The sequence below is a fragment of the Cydia amplana genome, chromosome 11, assembly GCF_948474715.1.
Source record: "Cydia amplana chromosome 11, ilCydAmpl1.1, whole genome shotgun sequence".
In the NCBI taxonomy this organism is placed as follows: domain Eukaryota; kingdom Metazoa; phylum Arthropoda; class Insecta; order Lepidoptera; family Tortricidae; genus Cydia; species Cydia amplana.
Genome location: NC_086079.1, coordinates 8,199,113 through 8,225,974, shown reverse-complemented (window position 1 = coordinate 8,225,974; position 26,862 = coordinate 8,199,113). Strand labels below are relative to the sequence as shown.

At 38.1% G+C, this 26,862-nt stretch overlaps 1 protein-coding gene across 1 annotated transcript; it reads right to left on the bottom strand.

Annotated features, from left to right (window-relative positions):
* Positions 1-897: 897 nt before the first annotated feature.
* On the bottom strand, positions 898-25,545 carry LOC134652034 (uncharacterized). Its single transcript, XM_063507186.1, has 9 exons — positions 25,354-25,545; positions 14,896-14,926; positions 12,312-12,547; positions 6,984-7,120; positions 6,277-6,409; positions 5,632-5,777; positions 2,673-2,881; positions 2,309-2,544; positions 898-1,051 (listed from the first exon to the last, which is right to left on the bottom strand). The coding sequence occupies exons 1-9, from the start codon at positions 25,390-25,392 to the stop codon at positions 899-901; spliced, it is 1,320 nt and encodes a 439-aa protein (XP_063363256.1). The 5' UTR covers positions 25,393-25,545; the 3' UTR covers position 898.
* Between the last annotated feature and the right edge of the window lie 1,317 nt (positions 25,546-26,862).

The following is a 26,862-nucleotide window of genomic DNA, read 5'->3' as shown; positions in this document are numbered from 1 at the left end:
GTCCAGACGGTACAATAAAACTGCCATACTGATCAGTAATTAAAATGTCCACACAGTACACAACCAAGCTAAGTTGGCAGCGATTTGGATAGCCTAGACTACCTATTATACTTACTTTACTCTTGGGTCCAGACTATGCAAGTGTTGTTTTAATTTTAACATCATAATTTTATTTTATTTAAGTTTGACGTATAATGTAAGAGCCCTAACACACTACCGCACCCTTCAAAGTCACGGTGCGCCGCACCCATAAGTGAGAGCGAGAAAGAGATCATGTTTTTCGCCCTCATTTATATGGGTGCGGCGCACCAAGGTCGCGGTGCGGTGCGGTATTGTGTTACGACTTTAACAATTGCACAGGCTGGGCTATCAAATCAAAATCGTTGCCAACGTATCTTGGTCTAACTCTATTGGGTTCAACGAGCCAATGTCCTTTAGTGCTTCATTATTCATTTCATGAGGTAATCGTACGTAGGAAGATCAGTCTAAGTACCTACAGGAACTAGTTACAAGGTTATATTATAAATTATACCGTACTTTTTCCTTGAAACTTAAAACTATTTTAAAATAAAACTACTTAAATTTTAGTTAATTTTATTTTAAAGCTTATAATAATCACATTACTACGTATCTTAATAAATCTACTACATCATTATACTTATTCTATTTTATAAGCAACAGTCATGACTGAAAAATTTTATAGTTATCTTACATAACTTGTGGTTTTTCAGTCATAAGTTCACATTTTAAATAAATAAATAATTATCGAATAAAATAAGCGCTAAGAGGTAACCTAATTATATATAATATAGTTAATAGAATTAAAGAACTTAGACGATAGGTATGTAGTTTTAAATAATTATTTTTTAAGTCGTGTATGTATAAAATAATACTATTTTCACTGTAAGGTGGGACGCCCTGTGTATCCAGAGTCAGGGAGTGAGTGGTGTGCCAGCTCCCTAAGAATTTGTTCGAAGCTTTTGCCCGACGGCGCTTGTAAACTGTTGTTTTTGAGCATTGTGGAGTTCAAGCGTGTGGCCAGGTAACACATCTGAAAAAGCAATCGTACTATTATAATTAGAGGAATACTTTTTTTCATTGAGTAGAATTTGTATGTAAACTCGTAGGAGTATCATAGGTTCATGTGTATGTAAACTCAGAACTACCAGCAAGGACCGAAGCGACCATCATGGACGTGGTATACGTCCCCTCCATTGCTGTTTGGTGGAAAAGCATCACGAAGGTGTATTCAAGGTTCACCTGAACCTCGTGAACTAAGTCTTACTGTTGTGAAATGATCTTTTCACCTCAGCAGCTCGAACAAGGGTACTTTGCTACTTAAAAACAGTGAGCAAAATCGCATTTTGCTCACTGAGTGAGACAAAATGAGCAAAATGCGATTTTGCTCACTCAGTGAGCAAAATGCGATTTTGCTCACTGTTTTTAAGTAACAAAGTACCCTTGTTCAAGCTGCTGAGGTGAAAATTTAATTGTTGGTATATCTTAAGAAAACATGAGTGAATAGAGGTAAGTGATGAAGAAGGAATACATTTTTCGGGTTCTCTAATATGTTCTCACTGCTGAGGTGAAAAATGTTGTGTACTACACGAGATCAAAGTTATTTACATCTCGTGCGCTTTTGAGTCCCTTACTATGCTCAAGATTCTAAATTAGATTCACTCGCTACGCTCGTGAATCTATTATAGAATCTTTCGCTTGCACGGGACTCAAAATAAGCACTCGAAGAAATATCAAACTTTGATCTCTTGTTGTACAAATAACTATACCAGCAAAGCTGACATGAATAGCAACGCGCCTAACGCCGCAGCGACCATCATGGAGGTGGCACACGTCCCCTCCAGCGGCGTCCAGTGGAACAGCTCCCCGGCATCACGACCGTGTACTCGAGGTTCTCCTTGAACCTCGTGAACTAAGTCTTACTGTTGTGAAATGATCTTACCAGCAAAGCTGACATGAATAGCAAGGCGCCTAACGCCGCAGCGACCATCATGGAGGTGGCACACGTGCCCTCCAGCGGCGTTCGGTGGAACAGCTCCCCCGGCATCACGACCGTGTACTCGAGGTTCTCCTTGAACCTCGTGAACTAAGTCTTACTGTTGTGAAGTGATCTTACCAGCAAAGCTGACATGAATAGCAAGGCGCCTAACGCCGCAGCGACCATCATGGAGGTGGCACACGTGCCCACCAGCGGCGTTCGGTGGAACAGCTCCCCCGGCATCACGACCGTGTACTCGAGGTTCTCCTTGAACCTCGTGAACTAAGTCTTACTGTTGTGAAATGATCTTACCAGCAAAGCTGACATGAATAGCAAGGCGCCTAACGCCGCAGCGACCATCATGGAGGTGGCACACGTGCCCTCCAGCGGCGTCCGGTGGAACAGCTCCCCCGGCATCACGACCGTGTACTCGAGGTTCTCCTTGAACCTCGTGAACGGCGTGGTCCCGTTGTCCGCGACCATGGCAGCGCTGGTTATGTTGTGTATGTGCGACGCGTCAGGGAGCGATCTGCGGCGACGGCCATGACCTGAGGGATGACAATATTGTTAAAGAACGTGTGTCTCGCAAAATTGAAGTTTCCGTACAAAACACTTTATTATAAAAGTGTATAGGTATTATTTGATGCTATTGCTAAGCAATAGTTGACTATCTTACCAGATGGCTCGAACAAGTCTAGACAGTAATCCGGCTGGCAGTCTGCAGCGTCCATGCAGGCCTTGATCTGTGAGTGTATCCACAGGGTGGAGCGCTCCTTCATGGAGGCAAGGAGAAACGCCTCAAAGTCGAGAAACACCTCATTGTGGCGCTCGCGATATCTCGCCGGTTGGTGCGGGATGATGGACGCAAAGTCGCGGTTTCGGCAACTGGAAAATACAATCGTGCGTGTTAAGTGGAGTCCATACGAGACAATTTTTCGCCAATCTGATGAAATTGTCCGATCGAATCAGGCCGTGCATCCGCAAACGCCGATCAAATCAGCAGGTGCGTAAACAAACATGCCAATTTTCGAAGTTAGGAATGCAAATTGGTGATTCAATTGTGTACGTATGTGGACGCTAGATGAGATTGGCGCCAATTATTTTCCTGATCAAATCGGTCGATTTGCCCAGCTCGTCTGGACTACTCAAATTTCGGTTCCTTTTATAGGAATATTTTCTAGTGATAGTAGCATACGAGGGGTGTTCAAAATATTCTCGGTATGAGAATGAAAACAAACAAGTACGAAAAGTTTGATATTTTTATTTTTCAATATACTCCCCCCCTATGTTCATACACTTAAAAGATCGATCAATTATTTTTTTTAATCCCTCGTAAAAATATTTTTTATCTTTCGTGTAAAAATGCTCCTCCACTGCCGCCTTCAATGCTTCATCGTCAGAAAATTTATTTCCACGCAGATCCTTTTTAAGATTGGGGAGCAAAAAGAAGTCGCTGGGGGCTAAGTCCGGACTATACGGTGGGTGAGTAACAGTTTTAAACCCACATTCAACAATAGCTGCCTTGGCAATATGAGCAGTATGGACGGGGGCGTTGTCATGCAGAAGCAGAATACCTTTGGTTAACTTTCCTCGCCTCTTTTCTTTAATTACATCCTTTAATTGACGTAGAATGTTAGCGTAGTACTGTCCTGTGATATTTACACCTTTTTCTTTATAATCGATTAGTAATACTCCTTCACAATCCCAAAATATCGTGGCCATGACCTTGCCAGCTGAAGGGATGACCTTGAACTTCTTGGGATGAGCTGAACCCTTAATGTGCCACTGCATGGACTCTTGTTTACTCTCTGGGTCATAATGATGAACCCAGGTTTCATCTCCAGTAACTATTCTTTGCAGCACCTCATCAGGATTTTCACCGCACAGGTCAATAAAATCGGAACAACAAGCTACACGCATGTCTTTTTGAAGCCGAGTCAGCATTCGCGGAACCCATCTTGCACTTACTTTTGACATATTAAGATGGTCATGTATAATATCATGTACGGTACCAATAGAGAGATTGGTTACTTGTGCTATAGATTTTACCTTCACTCGACCATCTTCCAATATAAGTTTTTCCACTTTATCAATATTTTCTTGTGAAGTAGCTACTACAGGCCGGCCAGGTCTAGGGTCATCTTCAATACTCTCCCGTCCGCGTTTAAACTCGCTTGACCACTTTTGAATGGTAGATAAAGAAGGAGCAGACTCACGGTAAACACAATCCATTTCCTCTTTTATGGTTTTTTGATTTTTACCCTGTTTTGTCAAGAATTTTATCACGCATCGATGTTCTAATTTAGTTAACATTGTCAATTCGCACATGATGTTCATGTTTGTTCAGCAATTGCAGAAAAACAAAAGACTATCTCGGTTCGAATTATACTTTTTTTTAATGTCAATGAATAAACCTTAGCGGCCAGTAACGAAAGAAATTTTAGAAGAGGTCGTAAGATATCAATACCGAGAATATTTTGAACGCCCCTCGTATTAGCGGGTCTTACATACTGAAAAAACTAAAGATGCCTCTTCCGTCCCCAATTACGGAAACTTATGAAAATCCAATTAATAGGTAAGTGCTGGTAAGTACCTACTACTTGCTACTACAATTATGCGTGGATAGGTACATACAATTTATGAACACCATATAAAGATCCCGTGTGAAAACGAACGTAAATTTTAATTTTACTGATTTGTGAAATGCATAACTGTAAATGTGTCTGCTCTGCACTAAAACGAAAGGTGTCCGCATTTTTGGGATCACATGCAGTTAGGTAAAGTGCATGTAGTATTAAACCGGTCAGAGGTAATAAAGTGTGAAAGCAAAGTGCATCCAAAACTTGTGCTTAAGGTGTTCTGCAAGCAAGGTCAGCTGGCGTGATAACATCTGTTGAGCTACTCGTATTTAATGATTCAGATGCAGTTTTCTTTATCTGAGCACAATTTGTTTGTCGACTTTGATATTCATCACAATAACAACAGGTTTTAAAATGGAACACGGCTGACTTCTACCAGTTCTATTTACTTCTTTACGGTGGCTACGTACTTTGAGGTGCGTCCATGAATCTAGTATTAAATTGGATTGGGCATGAGTGGTGGGGATAACTGACAGAACGGGATAGACTGACAGACTTATCTTATGAATCTTTCAGTAGGAGTAGCAGCGAAAGCGCTATTATTGTTTGTCCTAGTCTCACTTTTTTTTTATTCCCCACCGTAAATTAGATGCATGATTGGTCGAATTGATTTGTTGCCCACCATAACAAATAAATTCGACCAATCATAGCGTCGCATTGCGTATGTTTTGTCCCTCACGGAGGCACGCGTAGACCACTTCTATAGGATGCTAATACCTTCTATGGGTGCGTCATACACGCGCAGAAAACAAGTGACATCTAGATTGAAGTGTTCTTGAAAGTTTAGGACACCGAAGCTGATTAATTTTTCGCTGTGTTTATTAATACAGGTTACCCAAAAACGACCGTACTGATAATGCAGGGGACCGAACTGTATGAGTTTGTATGACGATTCTATGGCAAAAGCGCTTCCATAATGAGAGGAGAGCTGTTCCCAGCACTGGGACGCAAAAAAACTGGTGTTTACGGTTGATAAGTCATGTAATATAAGGTTACCCCTCTTTGACGAGCAGCACGGCGCCGGGCGCGTGCGGCCGGTCCGGGTCCGGCGACACAGCCACTTCTAGCAGTTTTATGTGCCGCCATGCAGACTCCGGGTTTATGCGCGCGCGCAGCTGCAGCTTCGTGCCGATGGGTACCGCCTGAAACATTACATTTTCCTTTTATTATTTACTAGCGACCCGCCCCGGCTTCGCACGGGTTAACAAATTATACATAAACCTTCCTCTTGAATCACTCTATCTATTAAAACCGCATCAAAATCTGTTGCGTAGTTTTAAAGATCTAAGCATACATAGGGACAGACAGACAGCGGGAAGCGACTTTGTTTTACACTATGTAGTGATTTCATGTTTTCAGAATAAAGTTTCAGGATTAAGTCAAGGACTAAGTTTCAATCGGGGTTCGTTGACTAATTATTTTTTACGTGTTCGGGTAGCTGTCCTGTAGGTAGAGTTCATTTACACATGGCTCTTAACCACATTATGAGTTATCACCCGGGATGCTATTGGTCATCATATCTGTTCGGAACATATTACCATGATGCCAGAACAGACTGTTCCTGGCTCGTGGGCTATAATTAACCAACAATTTTTTAGTGCGTATAATAAAACAAGTGATAAAAGAACGTACAGCAGTTACCTGATCGACGGGCAGGTCGACGGAATGGTTGGTGTGCCGCGACACCGGCGGCGCCTCCTTGTACAGCGCCACTTCGTACTCTAGCCGGCCGGGCGTCTCCTCCACTACGCCAGACACTCGCGCGCCGTGTGGGCTGGGGCATGAAAGATGATATAAATAAAATAGGTTGTTATTTGAACGCTCCTCTGAACGCATATCGTATGCGGCGCGTCATCGTGAATGTTGTCGGAACGCACGAAGGTTTATATTGGGCTGTAGCCGCGCGCGTCAGTTACTTAACATTTTTGGAGCGGTCAAAAAGTTAATGATATAGATATATCATATAAGTCTAATATAAGAATAAATTGTGCTTCTTATTTGACAGGTAAAGTCAGTGGTAAAGTAGATGCCGTTGTGTAGTGCCATCTAGTTTAGCTGACAAACGGTACGGTTTTTCTTTGTCATCTGGTGAGGCTGTGGTGGCAGTCTCACTCACGTAACACTGGCGCCACGTATGAGCAATGCACCTGAAGGTTCATGCGTGGCACCAGTGTGACGTGAGTGAGACTGCCATTATTACGAGTAAAGATCCGAAAGAGACGCTAGTAAAGATTTGAAGATCTGCCTCCTCATTTTAGGCCGTTTCTATCAATTGTATGATGATTTAAGCAGCGTTTGTAAAAGACCGACAGAGACGTCTAATCTATTTCTTTTTTGTAGGTACTCACAAGCTCCCAGCGAAGCCGGCGGCCTTGTTCTCGATGATAGTGGGCTCGGGCGGCTTGCACATGATGATCAGCTCCTGGTCAGACTGCATGACTACGCCCGGGAACTGCGGGAACCATACGCGCACGTGCACGAAGCCCTGGAAATAACAAACACGACGTTTAAGGTAGGTAACTCTTCAGTCATTACAATTCATTAGTATTAAAAACATCATCAGTATCATTTAAGTGCTGACCATTGGCCACGCACCTTTTCCAATGAGGCAATTAGGTATTGTCTACGATTGTCGTGCCAGTGGTGGTTTCGGTTAATGAGTGTTCCTGTTGCTTTTGGCAAAATATATCTACTATGATCCCTTACCTAATTATGTGTTTTTAAAATTGTCAACCTTATTTAAAATAAGTTTTTGGCAAAAAAAATAATTTTTGGTACAAGCTTTTATCGCTGACTGTACTTTTCTTACGACAGAAAACTAATACTCATCGAGACAATTCTAAAAACCTCTAACACAATTAGGTTGCGTTGTTTCATCACAGAGTTCCTATGGCCACCTCCTGTCTCCATCATCAGATCAGTTCCACAGTACCATATTATTGTATTGTCATCAGAACTACATACAGCTGCCAATTTTCATGACGCTACGATCCTTGGAAGATGGTTAAATTAGTTAAGTACCTTAGATTCCATTACATAGTATTACTTACAGCCCTTACAGGTCGAAAAAATAAAACAAGTAGGGAACTCAAGTACCTACCTATTAGGTAAAGGCATCCGAGATCTACTTAGATGTTCTATCAATTAACCACTGCTGCAAAATGTTGTCTGTCATCCTCATCGTAGTAATTTAATGTTACTTACACTTTGCGGTCCAATAATTCTACTGATGGGTAATTATCGGTTCAATGAAATTCACGTGTTTTTTCTTAGAAATTTATCGACCTATTTTTACATGAATTAAATCGATCCCACCGTGGTGTCTCGATATAAAGACGTTACTAGTTATGCTGCAGATACGGTAAGAGACTAAACAATTTCTCTACTTACATATAAATATGGGAATTTACGAACAATGAAGGATAAACCATTTTGCGCGTGCAAGTTTAGCGCCCTGGCTGTGGTACAGACGAGCTTCTCATAGGTATTTAAATTAAAGTACCTACTTATTCGTTACGATACATCTACTTATAGTTATCGCTATATCGAATTCCTTTTAGGCTCTGTGTTTAATGTAGTTGTTGTTCCTACCATAAATCATTTGGTAGAAAAAATAGATTAGTTACCTCCCTAATTGTTGCGACTTCCTAAAATGGTTACCTATATTGGTTATGCGGACTAACTACCTATATACGATTGCTATTATGCGTTCATTTTCCAGCGAGAGTGAAAAACAGCCTACATAAAGAAAACAATCTGTACCTTTACGCTTTTGTTAAAAACTACTTAAAAGTAAATTAAGAAAAAAACGAATAATAACAATTTAACATGTTAACGGGCCTCATGATATCAGTTCTCGTGTTAATGTTATCCAATTTTACCACCTTGTCTCGATTCGTTAGCCGCGTTGGACTCGTCATAACTGTATACCACGTTAAAAGAAAAAGTGGCACGCAACATAAATGCTTTCAAATACATCACATTGATATCATTTCTTTTCATATAAAAGAATTAAAGTAAGTAGCTGTAAAATTGATAGAGCATGAGAAGAATGGGCAAACTTACGATACGCGCGTGAGGAAATTAAAGACCGCGCGGGTAGCGGTGTGTGCGGTAGTTTTAGACACATTCTTGTCCATAGGTAATAAATAGTACCTATTCGTTATCATATTATGAAATGACTGATGGTCTACCTGTTTCCATTTATTGCTTACATGCTTAAAATTGACAAATCGATTTAAGTAATGAGATTAGTTATAAATAATAGTTCTGGACTTTAGGTAGAGGTAGTTCGAATTTTAGAACAGGACATACCTAAGTAGAATATTTTAATTTCGGTAATAAGTAATCCCCTGTAGCTGAAATGTGCTTTTACTTAAGTTATAAGTACCTACTTAGTTACTAGGATAGACACCTAATAATCACATCCACATCTATTTTAAATCGCTCAATATATTTCCAACGGGTTCAAAGAAAGGTTAACAGTTCTAAGAGACATGTTCTCGGTTAAAACTAAACTACATTTCCATATAATCGGTGCATCGACACAGCCACTTCGTTTTCTCTTCACCTCAATAGCGTTAGTCTAGGCCTAGTTAATCGTATAGTATAGGTACCGAGGCTGTATAGTTAGGCAGTGGAGAGTACTGGTACTGGTGCCACTCACATCCATACTGTTAGTAACGGGAAATGTTATTATTTGTGGTGACACATAAATATAACTAGTTATGGCAATGAGTTGACAAAATTGTGGAGGTATGGTGATTTTCACGCATTTGTTTGCTAACATTTCTAATATCCCTTTTATTATTTACTAGCTGCAGGTTTATATACTCGTAGGTATAGTATCAAGCTGGAGGGATTCAGGTAGGCAGAAATATGATGCAGACTGATGGGAACGCTGGTCGCGGGAGATATCCTTTCTCTTCAATGAGAGTTTTCTTATTTGTAGAGTATAGCAGAGCTAAATAGCGTCGTAGATGGTCGTAGGTAGGTAGTTAGGGGGATTGATCAGTATAATTAGACTTTAGGAACTTAGTGGCATCGGTTGAGACATAAATGCATGGGCATTCGTATCACAACAAAAAATCTCGTATATATGATCACCATTGTTTTCCTTCATAAAGGGGTCGTTCTCGCATTTCGTGCAAATCGGTGTTTTAGGAAATTTACCAAAAATGTGTTGGCTTTTTCGAATATCTGTTAATGCAAGGTTGTAACATAGGGCCTAAAGTATATGTCTCTCCAATGAACAATTCTAAAAAGGTAGGTATTTTCTTTATATGTACAATTAACACCCAATTTTTTCATTCATCTCTACATGTAACGCGTGAAGGTATAACTTTGACCTACATTTTAACCTTAAGATACTAAAAATAGGAAACTCGTTGTTTGTTTAATAAATGACTAATTTAGTTATGTTTTAAATCGTATAATATTAGAAGCTAAAAGTTAATAATAAAAACTATACAGCCTTATAAGTGATGGTTCAAGTAATTTCTTCATTACCGACGCGAGAAATGGATTAGCTATATTTTGGTATATAGCAAGGGTATATAGCGCTTACCGCCGATGCAACACATTGTTCGTCAATCAGTTAGCCGCGTGCTCTCGTAGCGGACGCCCGTATGTCGCTGTTAGCGAAAATATATACGATCTCTCGTGTCGGGAAGGAGTGTGGTTCTCGTCAGTCTTCATCGCCATCGCGTGATTTATACAGTAAGTACCAAGTGTACATTATTATAATTATACGTAATGAAGTGTTTTAGTGTTGCCTTTCAGATGGTTTATTCTGCAAAATTAAGATCTGATGCCAACTGATGTAGGCGACAAAAACTTCCAAAACTTCATTCATATCGGTTTCATTCACTTCTTTTCCTTACAATTTTACTGGGGAAGGTAATGAACGACTTAAGAAGGTAATGATAATAATATTCGAGGCAGTGCATTTTATGGAAAGAGGCTTATTTATAATAAATATTACGTTGTTATAAACATTTAAAACTGTATGTGATAATAGGGGAGCCCAACCGGGGAGTTTTTGGATTTACTCGAGCGCAGTAGATTGACATAAACTTGCCGCTCTGTTACCTCTACTTGGGTCATGTGTTGAGTACTTCTGTGATACATAAGTTTTGAATGTGTGGGGTTCGTCTGATAAATATTAATCTTAAGAAAAAGTATATTATAAAAAATCTGACAAGCCTACTTGTCAGATTGTTATAATATACTCTTTCTAAGTATGTGGTTAACCTTACCTTAATATGCAAGAGATGATAATTATGTAACAGTTTAAAATAACGAACTGATCAAAGACTGATTAATACTTTGTGTAGTTCCTAAATAAAAAAAAATGTTTGTTATTTAATCTTATAATGCAAAAAGTTGTATAGAACTATGTCACACAATGGTCGGTTACTTACAACAAAATAATTATGGTTCTTAAGAGGTTTAGAACATTAACATTAAAAAAAGGGCTTTTGCACAATTTTAGACATTTATTTAGATATGGTTAATATTCATCCCCTTAAAACTATTTTCTAAAATATTGATATTCAGAGAGGAAATTTTTTCGTGTTTCGTAATGTTGTAATTCGGTTTTTCATGCATCGTCCCCTATCCTCTATACAATAAACCCTTCTTTGAAGACGTTTTATGACAACTTTTCATGATTACATTTGTTACATAGTTTTGTAAAACTATTTTGTCTATATATTAACTCACATTTATAGATGGGTCTATCGTGAATTTATTTTATTACCAGCAAAATGTCAAAACAGAGATTTGTGCAACTACACGACGAAAAGTGTATGAAAAAGTTTAGGGAAGACATCAGATTTTCAAACACATAATGTTAATTATTGTATTGTTTGTTTACCCCAAACTTTTTCATACACTTTTCGTCGGGTAGTTGCACAAATCTCTGTTTTGACATTTTGCTGGGACATCAGTTAGCCGCGACCACGACCAGTGAAACTTGAGTCGAAACGTCGGTAAATAAAGTTAATAAAATAAATCGCGATAGACCCGTCTATAAATGTGAGTTAATGTTTTTTTCTATGCTAATTTTTGAAAATTTGAAAACTATGTCTTATGGGATGTGGTGCGCAGATGATCAAACCGATTTGACAAACACTTGGGGTTGACAATCCCGACTTATAATGATAAGTAAATGGTCAATGTACCATCTAGCTTGAAACGGGATTGTAAACCCCAAGTGTATGTCAAGTCGGTTTGATCATCTACGCAGTGCTTAAGACACATGTTTTTAATATTGTTGATTTTAATTGGTGTTAATTTTCTTGAAATAAAGCTTTTTATGTCCGATTTCATAAGTTTTTTTCATTACCGTCCACTGATAAAATTACCATCTCGGCCGATTTCATTACCAGCGCGTAGTTCATTACCAGTAGCCTTATAAAATGAAAAGTAATAAGGTTACAAAGGTGCCTTTAGCAGAAAAGTGTTAATAAATGAATCCACACATTGATGAAACTCAAAAGTTTACCATTTAAAAGAAAAATTACAAATCGAGAGAATATCACCGATTTGCACGAAATGAGAGAACGACCCAGGGTTTTAATAACTTAGGTATTTTCTTCTATAATATATATTTTCGCTACTAAATTCCACTTAAAAATAGGCGATACTATACACTTAAAAATAGATGAACTTACATTCCGCTTCAGTACTCCGCATCTCGTAAAGTCCGTTATCCGGAGCCTGTAAAGGAGCCCCGTGGGGTCCTCCGGCTCCGGCCGGATCTGACAGACGAGGTCGGCGACGGGGTCCGTGGCGCGGTCATCAGCAAACAGCGGGGCTCCACGGAAGCCCTCGGGCTTCCTTAGCAGGGCCGTCACTGAGTCCCGCAGGCCCGTGCCGCCGCTCGAGAATGTGCATTGGATGTCCGTTACTGTAATCAATTAGTGGGATCTAAATGCCGTTCAATGGGGCTTAGCTTACTTATGAACTAGATCGCAGATTAAACAGATGCATAGATATTACCTATTTATTTATTCAGTGGTAACCTAATTTAAATTGTAATTGGTCTATTGATATTAGATTCGAATTGTATTCTTTACTCGCGACGTCTTTTTTGTGTACCTACTATGTACTCATGTAGGTATTAGGTAGGTACATGTAATGTGACGCAGATCTACGGCTTATGACCATTATGATAGTAAATGAATTTAGATGTATTCAATTTATTTTAATCGTAGTCTAGGCCAGAGTTATCTCTCGAATGTCTACTGAATTGAATAATCGATAGATCATCAAGTCACACTTCAAAGGAAATAAGCAAGGAAGGATCTCCGCAAGAATGTTTAACCTATTTCAATACGATACGATATTCTTTAAGCATTGACATTATGTTTTATTGGCAATAAATATGACTGTATCTGATAAGATATGTTCAAGTTCAAATCTCAAATTACGAGTTAGCCTAGAAGATAATCGTGTTTAGGCCATGTCTTTACTGCCGCATACCTACCGAGCGAACGAACCAGTGAACCAGGTTCAGGTGGACCACTATAAATATGGCCGCGCAACGCAATAGTGTTCGTAAGTTTTCATTGTTAGTAAAGAAGAGACGCTGTCATGCTGTCAACGGCATCATAATTAAGCGGGACAGCAATAGGTATAACTATGCGAGTGCAATATAGAGATGTCAACAGGCGGGTCAATGTACGAAAATCTATATGGAAAGCGTCTCTGCTTTATTGATAAAGGTGTTTTACTTTTAGTTTCATGACTCAGCCATACGAAAGCGGAGTAATTTAGCAAATGGCAAAGGTATAAAACCCGAAGCACTTCATGCTTTAGCAACTTCCAAAGCGGGGTAATATTGAAAATGGCAAATGTCTCTATTCATACTACTTTAGCTATTACTGCCACGCTTACCATGCCACCTTGCGTAGTGTTGTTACTGTAGAAAGTGCTCCTAGTTTAGGACATATTTACCATTTTCAAGCCCCGCTTTCAAAGTTATCCCAATACACCTTACTGTAAGTTCGAATAGGGATGATGACACATGTTGAATTTTATAACAAAATCTAGTAAAATAGATAGCAAACGAGCAATTTATCACAATAATGTGGATATTAAAATAAAATATTGAACGATTAGGTACAAAAATACAAGACCTGAAAGTTTCAAAATTTAAGTTTTTTTTTACTTCCAAAAACGATAAAAGTAAGGGTACCATTCGATTCCTTACATTTCATCCAAAAAAATATTGTATAGCAACTATATACATAAACGCAATATTTCACCGACAAAAACGCAATTTTCTTGTTTTGTCCATACTACAAGATGGGCTCCCAGAGACCTTGACGTCACGTTCCCTTGCCGTTTTGCTAGGAAAGCAATAGGAATACCATGCCAGGCCGTTAAGACTGCTAGTGTTATTATTACTACGTGTCAAGCAAAAGTGGATCGCTACCTTTGTGTAGGCTTGAGAGTATTTATGTTATAAGCGCTTATTAGACATATGATTTATGACTTCTAATAGGCGTTAATCAATAGCTAGTCAAGTGTATTGAGGGCGGCGGGGATATTTAGATCTTTTGGGTTGATGTAGGTACCATTGCCATTGTCCACGTGCTTATACAATTTGTCAAATTCTGAGTTTTAGGATTTCCGAATTAGAAAACGACTGATAAATAACAAATATTCGAATATAATTAGTCGAATTAAACAACTGTTGGAGTAAAATTCGAACTACAACAACGCATGTAAAATGTGCCTTCGTTGCTCCCCACTGGGTAATTGTGCTTCAACAGTTTTCATAATTATATGAAAATTGTATCACAAATCACAACCTCATTTAAGTGTTACAACATGATAGTAGATATGGTATGGTCTTTTTTAAATCGGGATATATAATACTACACAATATTATTAAACTACTAATACAAATGTGTCCATGTGTTACACGAAATAAATATATATTCATTCATTCATTCATTAATTATTTTAAAATTAGAATAAATTTCGAGTTTTGAACAAAGTAGGCACATTTTACGGTAAATTAAGCATCATCATTGTTATGATGCATTATATAATTGTTTTAGCTAAAATAAAATGTAGATAAATATCTGGGTGACATTATAGGATATTCTTATACAGATTGACTAAGTCCCACTGTAAAATAATGTAGATAATGAAACAACTGCATTTGTTTGCGAGAAAATAGATTTCTCGTATTCGTTATAATTAAGTTAGTTTCGTTAAGTATATACCTATAATAAAAAGACTCACCATCGTAGTCCTGTGTAAGTACAGCGGGAACCTGCAACAATAGGCATTCCAATTAGCCAAAGGGAAGAGCGAACAATTAAGAGTCGGTTATCTGAGGAATCGCTAGAGATGCGGCTGTGGCCAACACAAACACAATGTATGAGAATTGATAATGTTAGGAAGGCCGGATTACGATAATGTTGTAAGTTTGACTATACCGGTATTTACCAGGGTCATGGGTTGTTACTTTTTGGGTCACTTCTATACTAATATTTGATGGCTTTCCAAAAAAATACATAAAGATAACTAAAAAATCGGTCTGGATCGTTATCATACATATACGAGTATACCTACCTACGTCAAATAGCAAACACTCCTGTTTTGGGTTTACCGCACTTGGATCAAAGATGTTTTTAACAAAAGGAATTTATCCCACGAATCAGTTATCACGTAAAAGTTATCGATCTAGGTACCTACTATAGCTGATAAATTAGAAAATAAAACATAAGTTGCTATCTAATACGGCACCGCAATGACGACTTTTACTATTTTAATTATCTAAATAACGGAGAAAGCATGAGGCATTTTTATTTTAGATATCACTCTGGATATTGGCCTACTTATTTTTTATGCTTATTATTATGTAGGTACATCACAGTAGGTCGCTAACTGTAAATGAGTTCCAACAAAAACAATGGAGTTTCAGCGTCCTTCGGTTAGTAAATAGAAAGTGTAGATTGTGGGAAAGTTCTGCAATTTGAGACATAATTTGAATCTGATAATCTGGTTGACCGCTGAGAGACGCCTCTTAACCGCAGTCCGCATCTTATGACGTTATGATCCATCTTCACTCTCTTAATCAAAACATTAGAATTGGATACCGGCTTATATAATTAAACTTACATTTTATACGGTAGCCACAGGTTTAGACTTTTACTTTCTTTCAAACCAAAATTGTTCATATCATTATATCTATCTCTAACACAATCATCTAAATATATACGTAGGAGTATTCATTCTTACGGACTAATACACATACCTACTTACTGTATATAATTAACTATACGAAATTATCATAGAATTAATGTTCAGTACCTGCTTTTCAATAAAACTAGGTAACTAACTGATTTGTTAGAGAGAAGTATTACAATTTCTTTTACATAAAGTGCCTTTCCATTTTTCTTTGCTTCCGCTTCGTCACCATCGTCAAACTATGTATGTTGAAAACGATTTCCACCCATTATTAATACTACACCGTAATAATTAGTATTAGTTTATCATCATTTAAAAAAGTAGTCTAATCATTGTAATGTAAGGTTATTTAACAACGCTATTTCTGATATCAGCTAAGTAGATAGAAAATAAAATCCGTAAAAATAACTCCAAATCCGATAAGTTGGTCATGTGGACAGTTTGACAGCGTATCAAAGTCCTCCTTAACCGAATCTCGGTTAAAGGCCAAATCAAAAATGTGACTTGCAAACTTTCTTTTATACTTAATTCAACCTTATCAGCTACCTATAATCTTAGTTTCGTCTTAATTTGGCCGGCAATGTTTTTTGCGGTTCGATTCCGAGGCAGTTTTAAATTCGTTCACGGTCTTCACGGACGTGAGGTCAAATGAATGTTCTTTGAAAGTAAGTTACTCTGCCCTCCTGATGCTACCAATCACAAGCAGGGCAAAAATAACTATGTTACGACTTAATCCATATACGTACTTGATCAAACTTGGTACTTAAATAAATAAAATATCCTAAAATAGCACGACGTGGTATGGCCAATAAATACTCTAAATCTCTCAGCGTAATATTTCGGTTTTCGGTTTTCTAATATATATTTTTCCGCAAATATATACCACAACCAGAACTACTTACCTAAGTACATTTGTGAAGTTAACTCTTTCCTATAACTTCATTGAATTCCCATTGTTTCATATTAAAATTGCTAATTATTATAGTATTGTTTATAAACTTAAGGGAAGCAGAATATTACAATAATGACATTATGACCTATTCTTAAAGAATTACCAAAACCTCACTACATTTTCCAAATAACGTTAATCTATTTCAAATTGCTTATCGAGGTTCTAGAATAGAGTCATTACACTAATATAACTCTCCCACCATATTTCCGAGAGGTCACGTCCGTGCGGAAACATCAGACAGATAATCTGTTACGGATGCTTGTATGCAAATTCGCGTTCAGTCGAGTAAACGGTTCCTTAAACGGGGTTACTCTGATTATTGTGCGTGAAGGCGCTGAATGAATTGATCGTGCGTCAAGTTCAACAACGGTTATTTTGCTGCCTTGCTACTTACTTAAAGAAGTAACATACTTACATATGCGAATCGTGAAGAAAAATGGGCATATTTCTCCTTGTCCACATAAATATAGGTAATATAGGTGCAAATTATTCGCCATAACGATAAATATAGTACCTATATTTATCGTTATGGCGAATAATTTGCAAAATAAACTTTTACTTTTCTTTAAATACTCGTACAGAAATTAAAATGGTCACTATGTATGTATATTGTAATGTATTTATTCTTGAAACGATCCAATGATTCTCTCGTAACTATAGTATCTATAGGTATCTCTTCTCTTGGTACCTCTATGTTAAAACTCACGACAATGGAATAAGTCATGAGGTCATAACTCATATAGGTACAGGGGCTAAATAACTCCCCCCCGAATTATTTAAACACGAAGCGTTAAATATTGATTTGGATTAATTTAATTTATAGTGTCACAAATAAATAGCGCATTTCAATTCAATCAGAGATTAGATGTCTCCGATCTTAATTCGAGGTCCCACGGCACGTTATCGCATTCCCAGGCCGTTTGAGATAATTGTGAAGCTAATTACCGTGCGCACCGCGGAAATTGTCGCATTTATGAATATATTCTTATCTCTTTCACTCTTGGCAAGAACATGGAAGTGTTTAAAAAGATAGCATTACGGCGGTCGTCACTTTAGATGTCGACAAGTAATAGTGCCCACAATCTGACTACATACCATTGTGCCTCCTTATGGAGCAGCTAAACCTCTTAACTCTTTAAGAAATCTGTTCAGTTAAAATGTACTACAGTTCCATTTCATTCCGTAATTGCATTATCTGCAGATAGGACATTTAGATAGCGCTGGGAATGAAGTAGTTGCGTGATTTACAAATCGTTTTAATCGTTAAGAACTGTTAATATAACGGATACGTTGAATATTTTTATTGAGATCGCTCTAAACTTACAATACATTTTAAAAACTACTCCAACAAAAATGTTTATTAACCTAAATGAACCTGACAAGAACCAAGTAGGTCCTTATTGTCAGGTTAGCTTAGTCCAGCTCTAACATTGTAAAAATAATCCCTAATCTTCTCTTCTAGTACCTACTTAATTATCATCTCAAAACATGCGCAGAGTCTTTTGTACCTTATATTTGTCCGATTACGTAAATAAACTATTCTAAAACTGCTTTAAAATAAAATTGATAACGGTTGCTCATTAACTTTTTTAATAATCAAATTAAAATCTCTAATGATTTTATTGCCTCGTAAATTATTTAGTTAACAACTGAAAACAGGTCTAATTATTATGTTAAATAAAACATTACGTGTACGAGACAATAAAAATGTAAATACTTTGGTGAAAGAATGAGTAGGTAACTAGGTGCAAGTATTTAATTGAATTACTACGTGACGAGCTTTATGGCGCGTGCTTTTTAGGTGCGCGCGCGCGTGCGCGGAGAGGCCGTGTCGATCAATTTGATCGAATGTATCGGTTAGGGTTGGCAAAATATGTATACCTTTTTTTAACAATCGTAAATGGGTGATTATCTGATTATAGGTCGTCAACAAAAGGATTTTAAGTGGGTCAGTTGGGAATAATACATTTAAAAGTAGTGTTACATATGTCTACTCTACAGACTAAGTAATAAGTACCTAATAACTATGTCTACAGACTAAGTAATAAGTACCTAATAACCATTGCTATAGAATAAGCGTGTTAATTAATGGAACGCGAAAAACCTAAAACTCAATTTGTTAATAATTTTAATTATTGTATAGGTATGGATAATTTTACGTGCCTATCCATTATAACCCTGTGCTCACATAAATAGAGTTGATCAAGATAAATCTGCAACGATTTTGATAGCACACGTAGTGCAACGGTTATATTAAACGTCGAATTTTATGAAATTATTACATTTATTACGTATAAATAACACTTGCACTGCGTGTGCTATCAAAATCGTCGCAGACTTGTTTTGTTCTAACTCTATAACCCATATAAAGAAACAAAAGTATTCAAAACAAAATGCAGTAAATATTGGAGGCAGCCCTAACCGCAAGTGGAATATTATGCAGCATTCGTGCAGTAATTAGCGGCCGGTTCACTGAAGCCTTTGCCAGAACTGAATTCTACTGCATGCGCAAGCGCGGGCAACGCGAGTTTTCGTACGAACCAGCGTAACGTTAGGTATACCTTCAATTACTTAATTAAAATTAGTACATTTTATTGCATGTGTGCAACGTGTATCATTATGTACGAGTACGAGTCCCGTGATGCCCTATAATGTGCATGAAGCGAATATAGTTATTTCCGATACAAGTGCGCAAAAGAGGAAATTCGTAACGAGTGGCGAAAAATTAAAACACGTCGGAAGGGAGTATTTTAAATCGACACGAGTTGCGAATTACCTATTCGCACGTGTATCGTAGGTACAACGTTTTACAGTCCATATGGCACTTTAAACTTTCGACATACGCACGGAAAGTGCTATTTCCCGCACTAGTTCGGGAAGGTAGCACCATATGTAGTGTAAAAAATCATGTAAGCGCATAAGCGTGCAATAAGAAATCCGATGTTTGTAATGGCAATGACCAACGTACGTTACGTAGCACACTTCTAAGACAATGTACTATAACACGATCGAATGATGATGATGTACGGACAAGTACGAGCGACACGTTAACTGAAAGACATCATTAACCTTTTGGACGCCAATGACCGATATATCCGCACCGTATGTTAAACGCCAAAGACCGATTAATCGGTCACAGACCACAGAGCAACATAGACCTACGTGCATATGCATAAAGTTCAATTTCAGTTTTTGTTCGGTGACGTGGCGTTAGCGTGACAGCTTTTGTGTATGACATGGCGTCGAAAAGGTTAAGAAAAATAAAAAGATATCATTCTGATGTCAGTGTACGATACGTACGAGGTACGAGTTGGCCTGTTAGACTAGTGGTTAGACTGCTAGGTGAGCATTTGGAATGGCAGTTCTGGTCTAGCCGTGCCGAGCTTTCCTCTGATAAAATAATGATTACGCTACATTAACGTGCTTTATGATGTTTTAAAAGTTACGCAAGATGCTTATCGATTTTTTATGACCAATAAATAATGAAATAAAGCTAAATAATCTGAATATAGATATTCTAACAATTTACCTACCTCTAACCAAAGCCAAGCTGCATGTGGGCATAAATGCCCGTACCTATGTAACTTTAAATGCCTAGAACAGAATATAACTTAGGTACATTATCTAAATGAAAACTCCTAAGAAACATTCATATTTGCTAGCTTGTACCGACAATGTTAGTGTGTGCGTAAAGTTTTTAATGCTACAAAGCGGTCAAAAGTACTCAAATTAATAAGCAACACCACTTTGAGTTAATGGTTCAAGCCGCGCGTGCTTAATGATATACAACATACAACGTCTTCAGTAATTCAAGAGACCATCTGCCGTATTCGAACTTCAAGATATTCACAAGAGACGAAACGTACTAGATCCATTCTAGATACGTTATGGTTTAGATTTCAACTAGTTCTCTTTTGCAGTGCAATTCGGGCAACCAATGTCACTGTTACGATAGATCGTGTTAGATATCTATTAGATGTGAATTATATCTCTAAGTAATATCTTGTGGAAATCGTTCAAGAGTATCTCCAGAATCGCGGAAATGTCAAATTTGGCAGGTTAGATCCTCAACATATCGTTATCGTATCTTGGCGATGTCTAAAAGATATCTAATAGATGTCTATTACAAAATCCGAATCGGGCCCCATTACCTTACTTCTGTACAGTTGGTTAATAATGATTCGACTATGCAACGTAAACATGATCGCCCTTTATCTATTTTAATTATCTATCATCTATTCATCAGTTCTAAGAACTTTTTTTATACGACGACGATGGCAAACAAGCGTGCGGCCCGCCTGATTTGAAGCAGCCATCACAGCAGGTGGGTTACACGCGCGTTGCCGACCATAAAAGTTTACAAGGACTCATCCTTGGGAGCACTGGAAACCTTACTCACCACCAGTAACACAACACTACTTACCTAACCTACAGAGTAAGGTAGAGGGGTACGTCTAGGGCATGCAGTACCGGTCCCGGTACCAAGAATTTCATTTCCCCGATTCCCGTTTCTTCCCGGTTCTCTAGGCATCTTATGATTATTTTTAAGAAATTGTTTGTAATAGCGTTAATGACTTATTTTCATATAAATAATTGCATAAATATTCATAAATGACTTATTTTATTAAAAAAATAACACTTTATTAGCATTCCAACCTATTTTACGAAATTAACGGGCACACTTTGCCTCCGCCTGGGCTTTAAGGTGTACGAGCCACACGGCCGTAGTTGATGCACTTAGCACTATGACGGCACAGATACTATAGAAGTAGGTAGAAGATATAATAGAAGGGTCAGAAGGTAAAAATTCAACCCGAGAACGGAATATTTTCATATAAAACCAACTTACTAGAAGAATATTCGAATACAGTAGAACCCGCTTAATACGTTCACGTTTAATACGATTTCCCGCATAATACGCCATTTTACGCCGGTCCCTGCAACTTTAGGCCTGTTTTCATACATTTTTTCACGGTTAATACGACTCGCGACCCGCTTAATACGCCATCTAAATGTTACCAACTTATGTATGCGGGTGAAAAAAATGGGGACTAACCATGCCGTAGGTACTAATATTACGCAAGGGGACGCGATTCTGGCGACACCTCCACTTGTCCAGATATGTTTGTAACCCAAGCGATCAGAAAATTGGTCCGCACATCAATTCTGTGCATTCGGAAGTCGGGAAAGTGGGAGGGTGTGCGCCGCTCCCGTACGTCGCATCGCATCACGCCCGGAACCAGTGTTGGCTGATGTTTTCTTAAAAAGTTTACTGTTACGCACCATCTGTACGTTTGTGTTATTGACATAACCGTCGGTCGTATTGTTATGCAATACGCCGTTACCTAACTTTTTTTAATGTGTTTATTACCTCCCTTAAAGTTTTTGGTTAATATCTTTTTTGTCGGGTCCTTATCGGTCTGAGAATGCGATGCCATCTGCTTGACCGCCTAATGTTGATTTATCATCTTTGTTGGGTCTTCCATTGTAAATAAACAAATGACATGAAATAATACAAAAAATAATTTCACGTTTAATACGATTTCCCGTTTAAGACGCTTTTTTACTAGGTCCCTTCAGAATCGTCTTAAGCGGGTTTTACTGTATAATATCCTAAAACTAAACTACTAAAAAAGCGGCCAAGTGCGAGTCGGACTCGCCCATGAAGGGTTCCGTATTTAGGCGATTTATGACGTATTAAAAAAAACTACTTACTAGATCTCGTTCAAACCAATTTTCGGTGGAAGTTTACATGGTAATGTACATCATATATTTTTTTTAGTTTTATCATTCTCTTATTTTAGAAGTTACGGGGGGGGACGACGGGGGGACACACATTTTACCACTTTGGAAGTGTCTCTCGCGCAAACTATTCAGATTAGAAAAAAAATGATATTAGAAACCTCAATATCATTTTTGAAGACCTATCCATAGATACCCCACACGTATGGGTTTGATGAAAAAAAATTTTTGAGTTTCAGTTCGAAGTATGGGGAACCCCAAAAATTTATTGTTTTTTTTTCAATTTTTGTGTGAAAATCTTAATGCGGTTCACAGAATACATCTACTTACCAAGTTTCAACAGTATAGTTCTTATAGTTTCGGAGAAAAGTGGCTGTGACATACGGACGGACAGACAGACGGACAGACAGACGGACAGACAGACAGACATGACGAATCTATAAGGGTTCCGTTTTTTTGCCATTTGGCTACGGAACCCTAAAAAAGATAACTACTATTGAAATGGGAATAAATACGCAAACTGATGAGAACCGGGAAGTACCGGTACCGGGTCTTCAGTACCGGTTTTTTCAACACTATAACATTCCCGGGAATTCCCGGGAATTTGAGAACCGGGAATTCCCGGGAGCACGCCTTAGGTACGTCCCCAGTTCTGCTGACTTTTGCGCTGTGCCCTACCTCTCCTTTGGATGGACGTAGTTTAAGTACTCGATCGGGTATTCGGGTATGCCTTAGTGTAAGGCCTGAGTGGACGCTCGAGTTGGGCATGCAGCGGGGCGGGGCGTGCGGCGTGCATGTTAAACAAATGCAAGCGTATGGGAGCGGCCTTAGTGCACGCTGCTCAAATTACTCCTGACCCCGACGCGACGCCACGCTGCACTCTACTCAGGCCTTACACTAACTGCGACAATACAACAACACCCACAAAATACTACTTTCATGATACCGACCTTGCCTACCCTACTTAATATATTGGTCTTCTATTTTTTCTTTACAAAAACATAGATTTGGCTGACTCTAGAAACCCACCTACTCAATCAATTTTGATCGTGTAAAAACTACTGTAGGTACTTATTTTGGTAACATTAACAAATTGGATATCTACACGCTTTCCCGAAAGATACCGATCAAAGCCATACTTGTTACTTTTTGCCTGTATTGAACACAACTCCGCCAAGCGTGAAATTTAATTTAAAATGGCGTCAATCACGTACCTATCTTTTATGCTTAGGCAGGTCACGATGAATTTTACGGTGTGCATAGTTGCTCTTATACTTTAATAGTCGTCGTAAAACCGCAGTTTAAGGTAAGCCCTTAACGAGCGGTGGCAAATCGGGCCGAACGAATCTTCTTTGTACTTAAATGGAGGACGCCCTAATGGCCTTTCTCGCTTCCTGCTTTAACTAAAAGTATTCATTTACGGATACATTTAATGCGCGCTCGTCAATTACTTTATTGCTGCCTACAACTCTTTCTTTCAACCGATAAGACTTTATTGAAAGCACAGTTAACACTAATTAATGCAGGTAAGGCATTTCTGTGTTGACCGATTTTTTAAAAATAAACATATAATTGTTTATTTACTTAAATATTCCGCAGTTTTTAGATTACATGTACATATTATATGTCGGTATTTATATTGCGGTATTCCTTAAGTTCGTAAAACATGATAGACATCTGATATAGACTTACACAATGAGAAAAAATATTTATAAAAGCAAACTGCGATGATTTTTTTTGCTGCTGTGAACTTCTGGTACATTCATAGTGAGTTCTCACTCCGTCTGGAAATCGAACTGGTGGACGCCCACCTGTGTGGTGGAACTCAAACCGATTGAAGCGCCATCATAGCTAAGATTTGCACGTTTATAGTCATCGTCAGTGTAATGTTGTATGATTTAAAAAAATTGTATGTGTTTTACACCGGCCACCTTACTAGATAGAAGACATAAACTAAATGCTATACAAATAAAGTCATTACAAGTGTCTACTATACTTGTAGATCTTCTAAATTACCATCATAACAGGCTTCGTAAACGGCTAATGAACGTTTTACTAGCATACCGTTTTCAGCTTCGCACGGGTACTAACACAAAACCTAAATAAATTGTACACGAACAAAGAATCACTCTATTGATAGGTGAAAACCGCATGAAAATCTATTCAGTAGTGTTTGCGTTTAACGCGAACGTAGAGACAGACAGACGCGGCGGGGATTTTGTTTTATAAAATTATTCAAAAAGCACTTGTTTGACCATTTGATAGAGAGCTGTTATTATACAATTGATGAGTTTTTGATATGTAAATTATAATTTACTTATAGGCTACAGATATAAGTGTGGTTTGATTATTGATACATTGACTATGTTTTATAATGACTGTACATTTTTATACCAGACAAACTGTAATCTTAAATGATATTGTCAACTTATGATTTTATTATTGATTGTAATTTATTATTTCTCAACGTGACATTTTAATGGAAGTTTAATATTAGATAGTACATAATTTAAGAATAATAATATTTGTACGCCATGTATTATGGTAAATTAAGGATTGGAAACAATATTATGTAACATCAATTTATACCCTTTTTTTACACAAATAAACTATTCTATTCTATAAGGTGTAGTGATTTACATCGATCTCAGAATCTCCATACCAAACTTCATCTAAATCGTCTTAGCGGTTTAAGTCTGAAGAGGTAACAAACAGAACTACTTTCGCATATATAATATTAATACCTACCTATAAGGGGTGTAATGCCGTCAACATTTTCTTAAAATATACATAATAACAAAAACAGCATGTACCAGCAAGAGCAGCACGAGAGCGCAGTTGGCGCTCGTCATGCTTGCGGTCGGCCACAGTCGAGCGCCGAGCCAACCGTTAATGCTATCTGCCCCGATTACCCTGATGCTACTGTGAAAAAACCTTCAATCGTCTGGGCACTCGAGTAGTCTTGTAACAAAGCCCAGTAACGGTCACTTTAATTACCAAAACAATTTTTTGATTTTATCACTTCGGCACTGTATCTCAATCTCGAGCACTGGATAAGTTCGCGCGTGCGGTCGTCCGCGTGCTGTTACCGGTAGCTATACGAGTAGCTGAGCTCGCGTGGTGCGCTTAGACGTCTCGAGACGGGACTGCGCCGTACGCGCTCGGCTTGCGCGCTTGATGATGGTGGAACAGTTACTTGGGGAGGGCACCACCTGTTCAGTACTTTACCCGTTCTCACGACACGATCACCGATCCGCCTCGCAATTCGGCAATCTCGTGATCCACATAGTTGATTGGCGTCGGATTAGGGGAATTGGGCTCTATCGGCAGACGCTTTCGGCACCGTGACATTCGCGTGGAGAGACCGCGGAATATTTCAGATGAGTGGCGGTTTCAAGTTGGCCGACGAAGCTTGATCGGGTCATCGAGTCCCAATTAATCTCTTCATCGATAACTTGCAATGACCGATTGCACGATAAGATAAACTAAATAGTTTTATTCTACGGGCTCAATGAGTCTATCGAGTCACTCTAAAATTAGATCCACTATTATAGAAAGTCAATCAAATCGAAGATGGGTACAGATTAAATAACTAGCTGTTGCCCGCGACTTCGTACGCGTGGATTTGTATATTGGTGGTTATATATTCTATATTAGCTTAGAACATTATGCAGAAAACGATAGCAGTAGGGACTGCAGTTAATCATTTGTTAATTATTATACACAACCTGGCTACGAAGTTTCAAGCCCCTAACTGAATAAAATTGTTCTCTATATAATCCCTCTCAACCCCCAGCATATTTTCAAGTCCACTATTTAGTAAAACCTACTACCTAACTACCTATTTACGAAGTTTGAAGTTCCTAGCTTTAAATAACATTTGAACTCTCTACCAACTTTCAACCCCTTCTTAAACCTTTTAGGGGATGAATTTTTAAAAAAGCTGAAATTACTTATTATGTATTATAATAATATGCCTTTTTTATACAACGATTAAAGCCCCGCACTCAAAAAAATGTTTGACCTCCATACAAATTTTCAACCCCTTTTTTACCAACTTGAGGGAAGAATTTTCAAAAATGCCGAAATTACTTTTCTTGTATTCTAATAATATGTCTTTATACAAAGATTCAAGTCCCGCACACAAAAATGTTTGATCTCCATACAAACTTTCAACCCCTATTTAAACCTTTTAAGGGATGAATTTTTAAAAACTCTAAAATCACTTTTCTTGTATTCTTATAATATGCCCTTATACGAAGATTCAAATCCCGCACTCAATAAAATATTTGATGTGCATACAAACTTTCAACCCCTTTTTC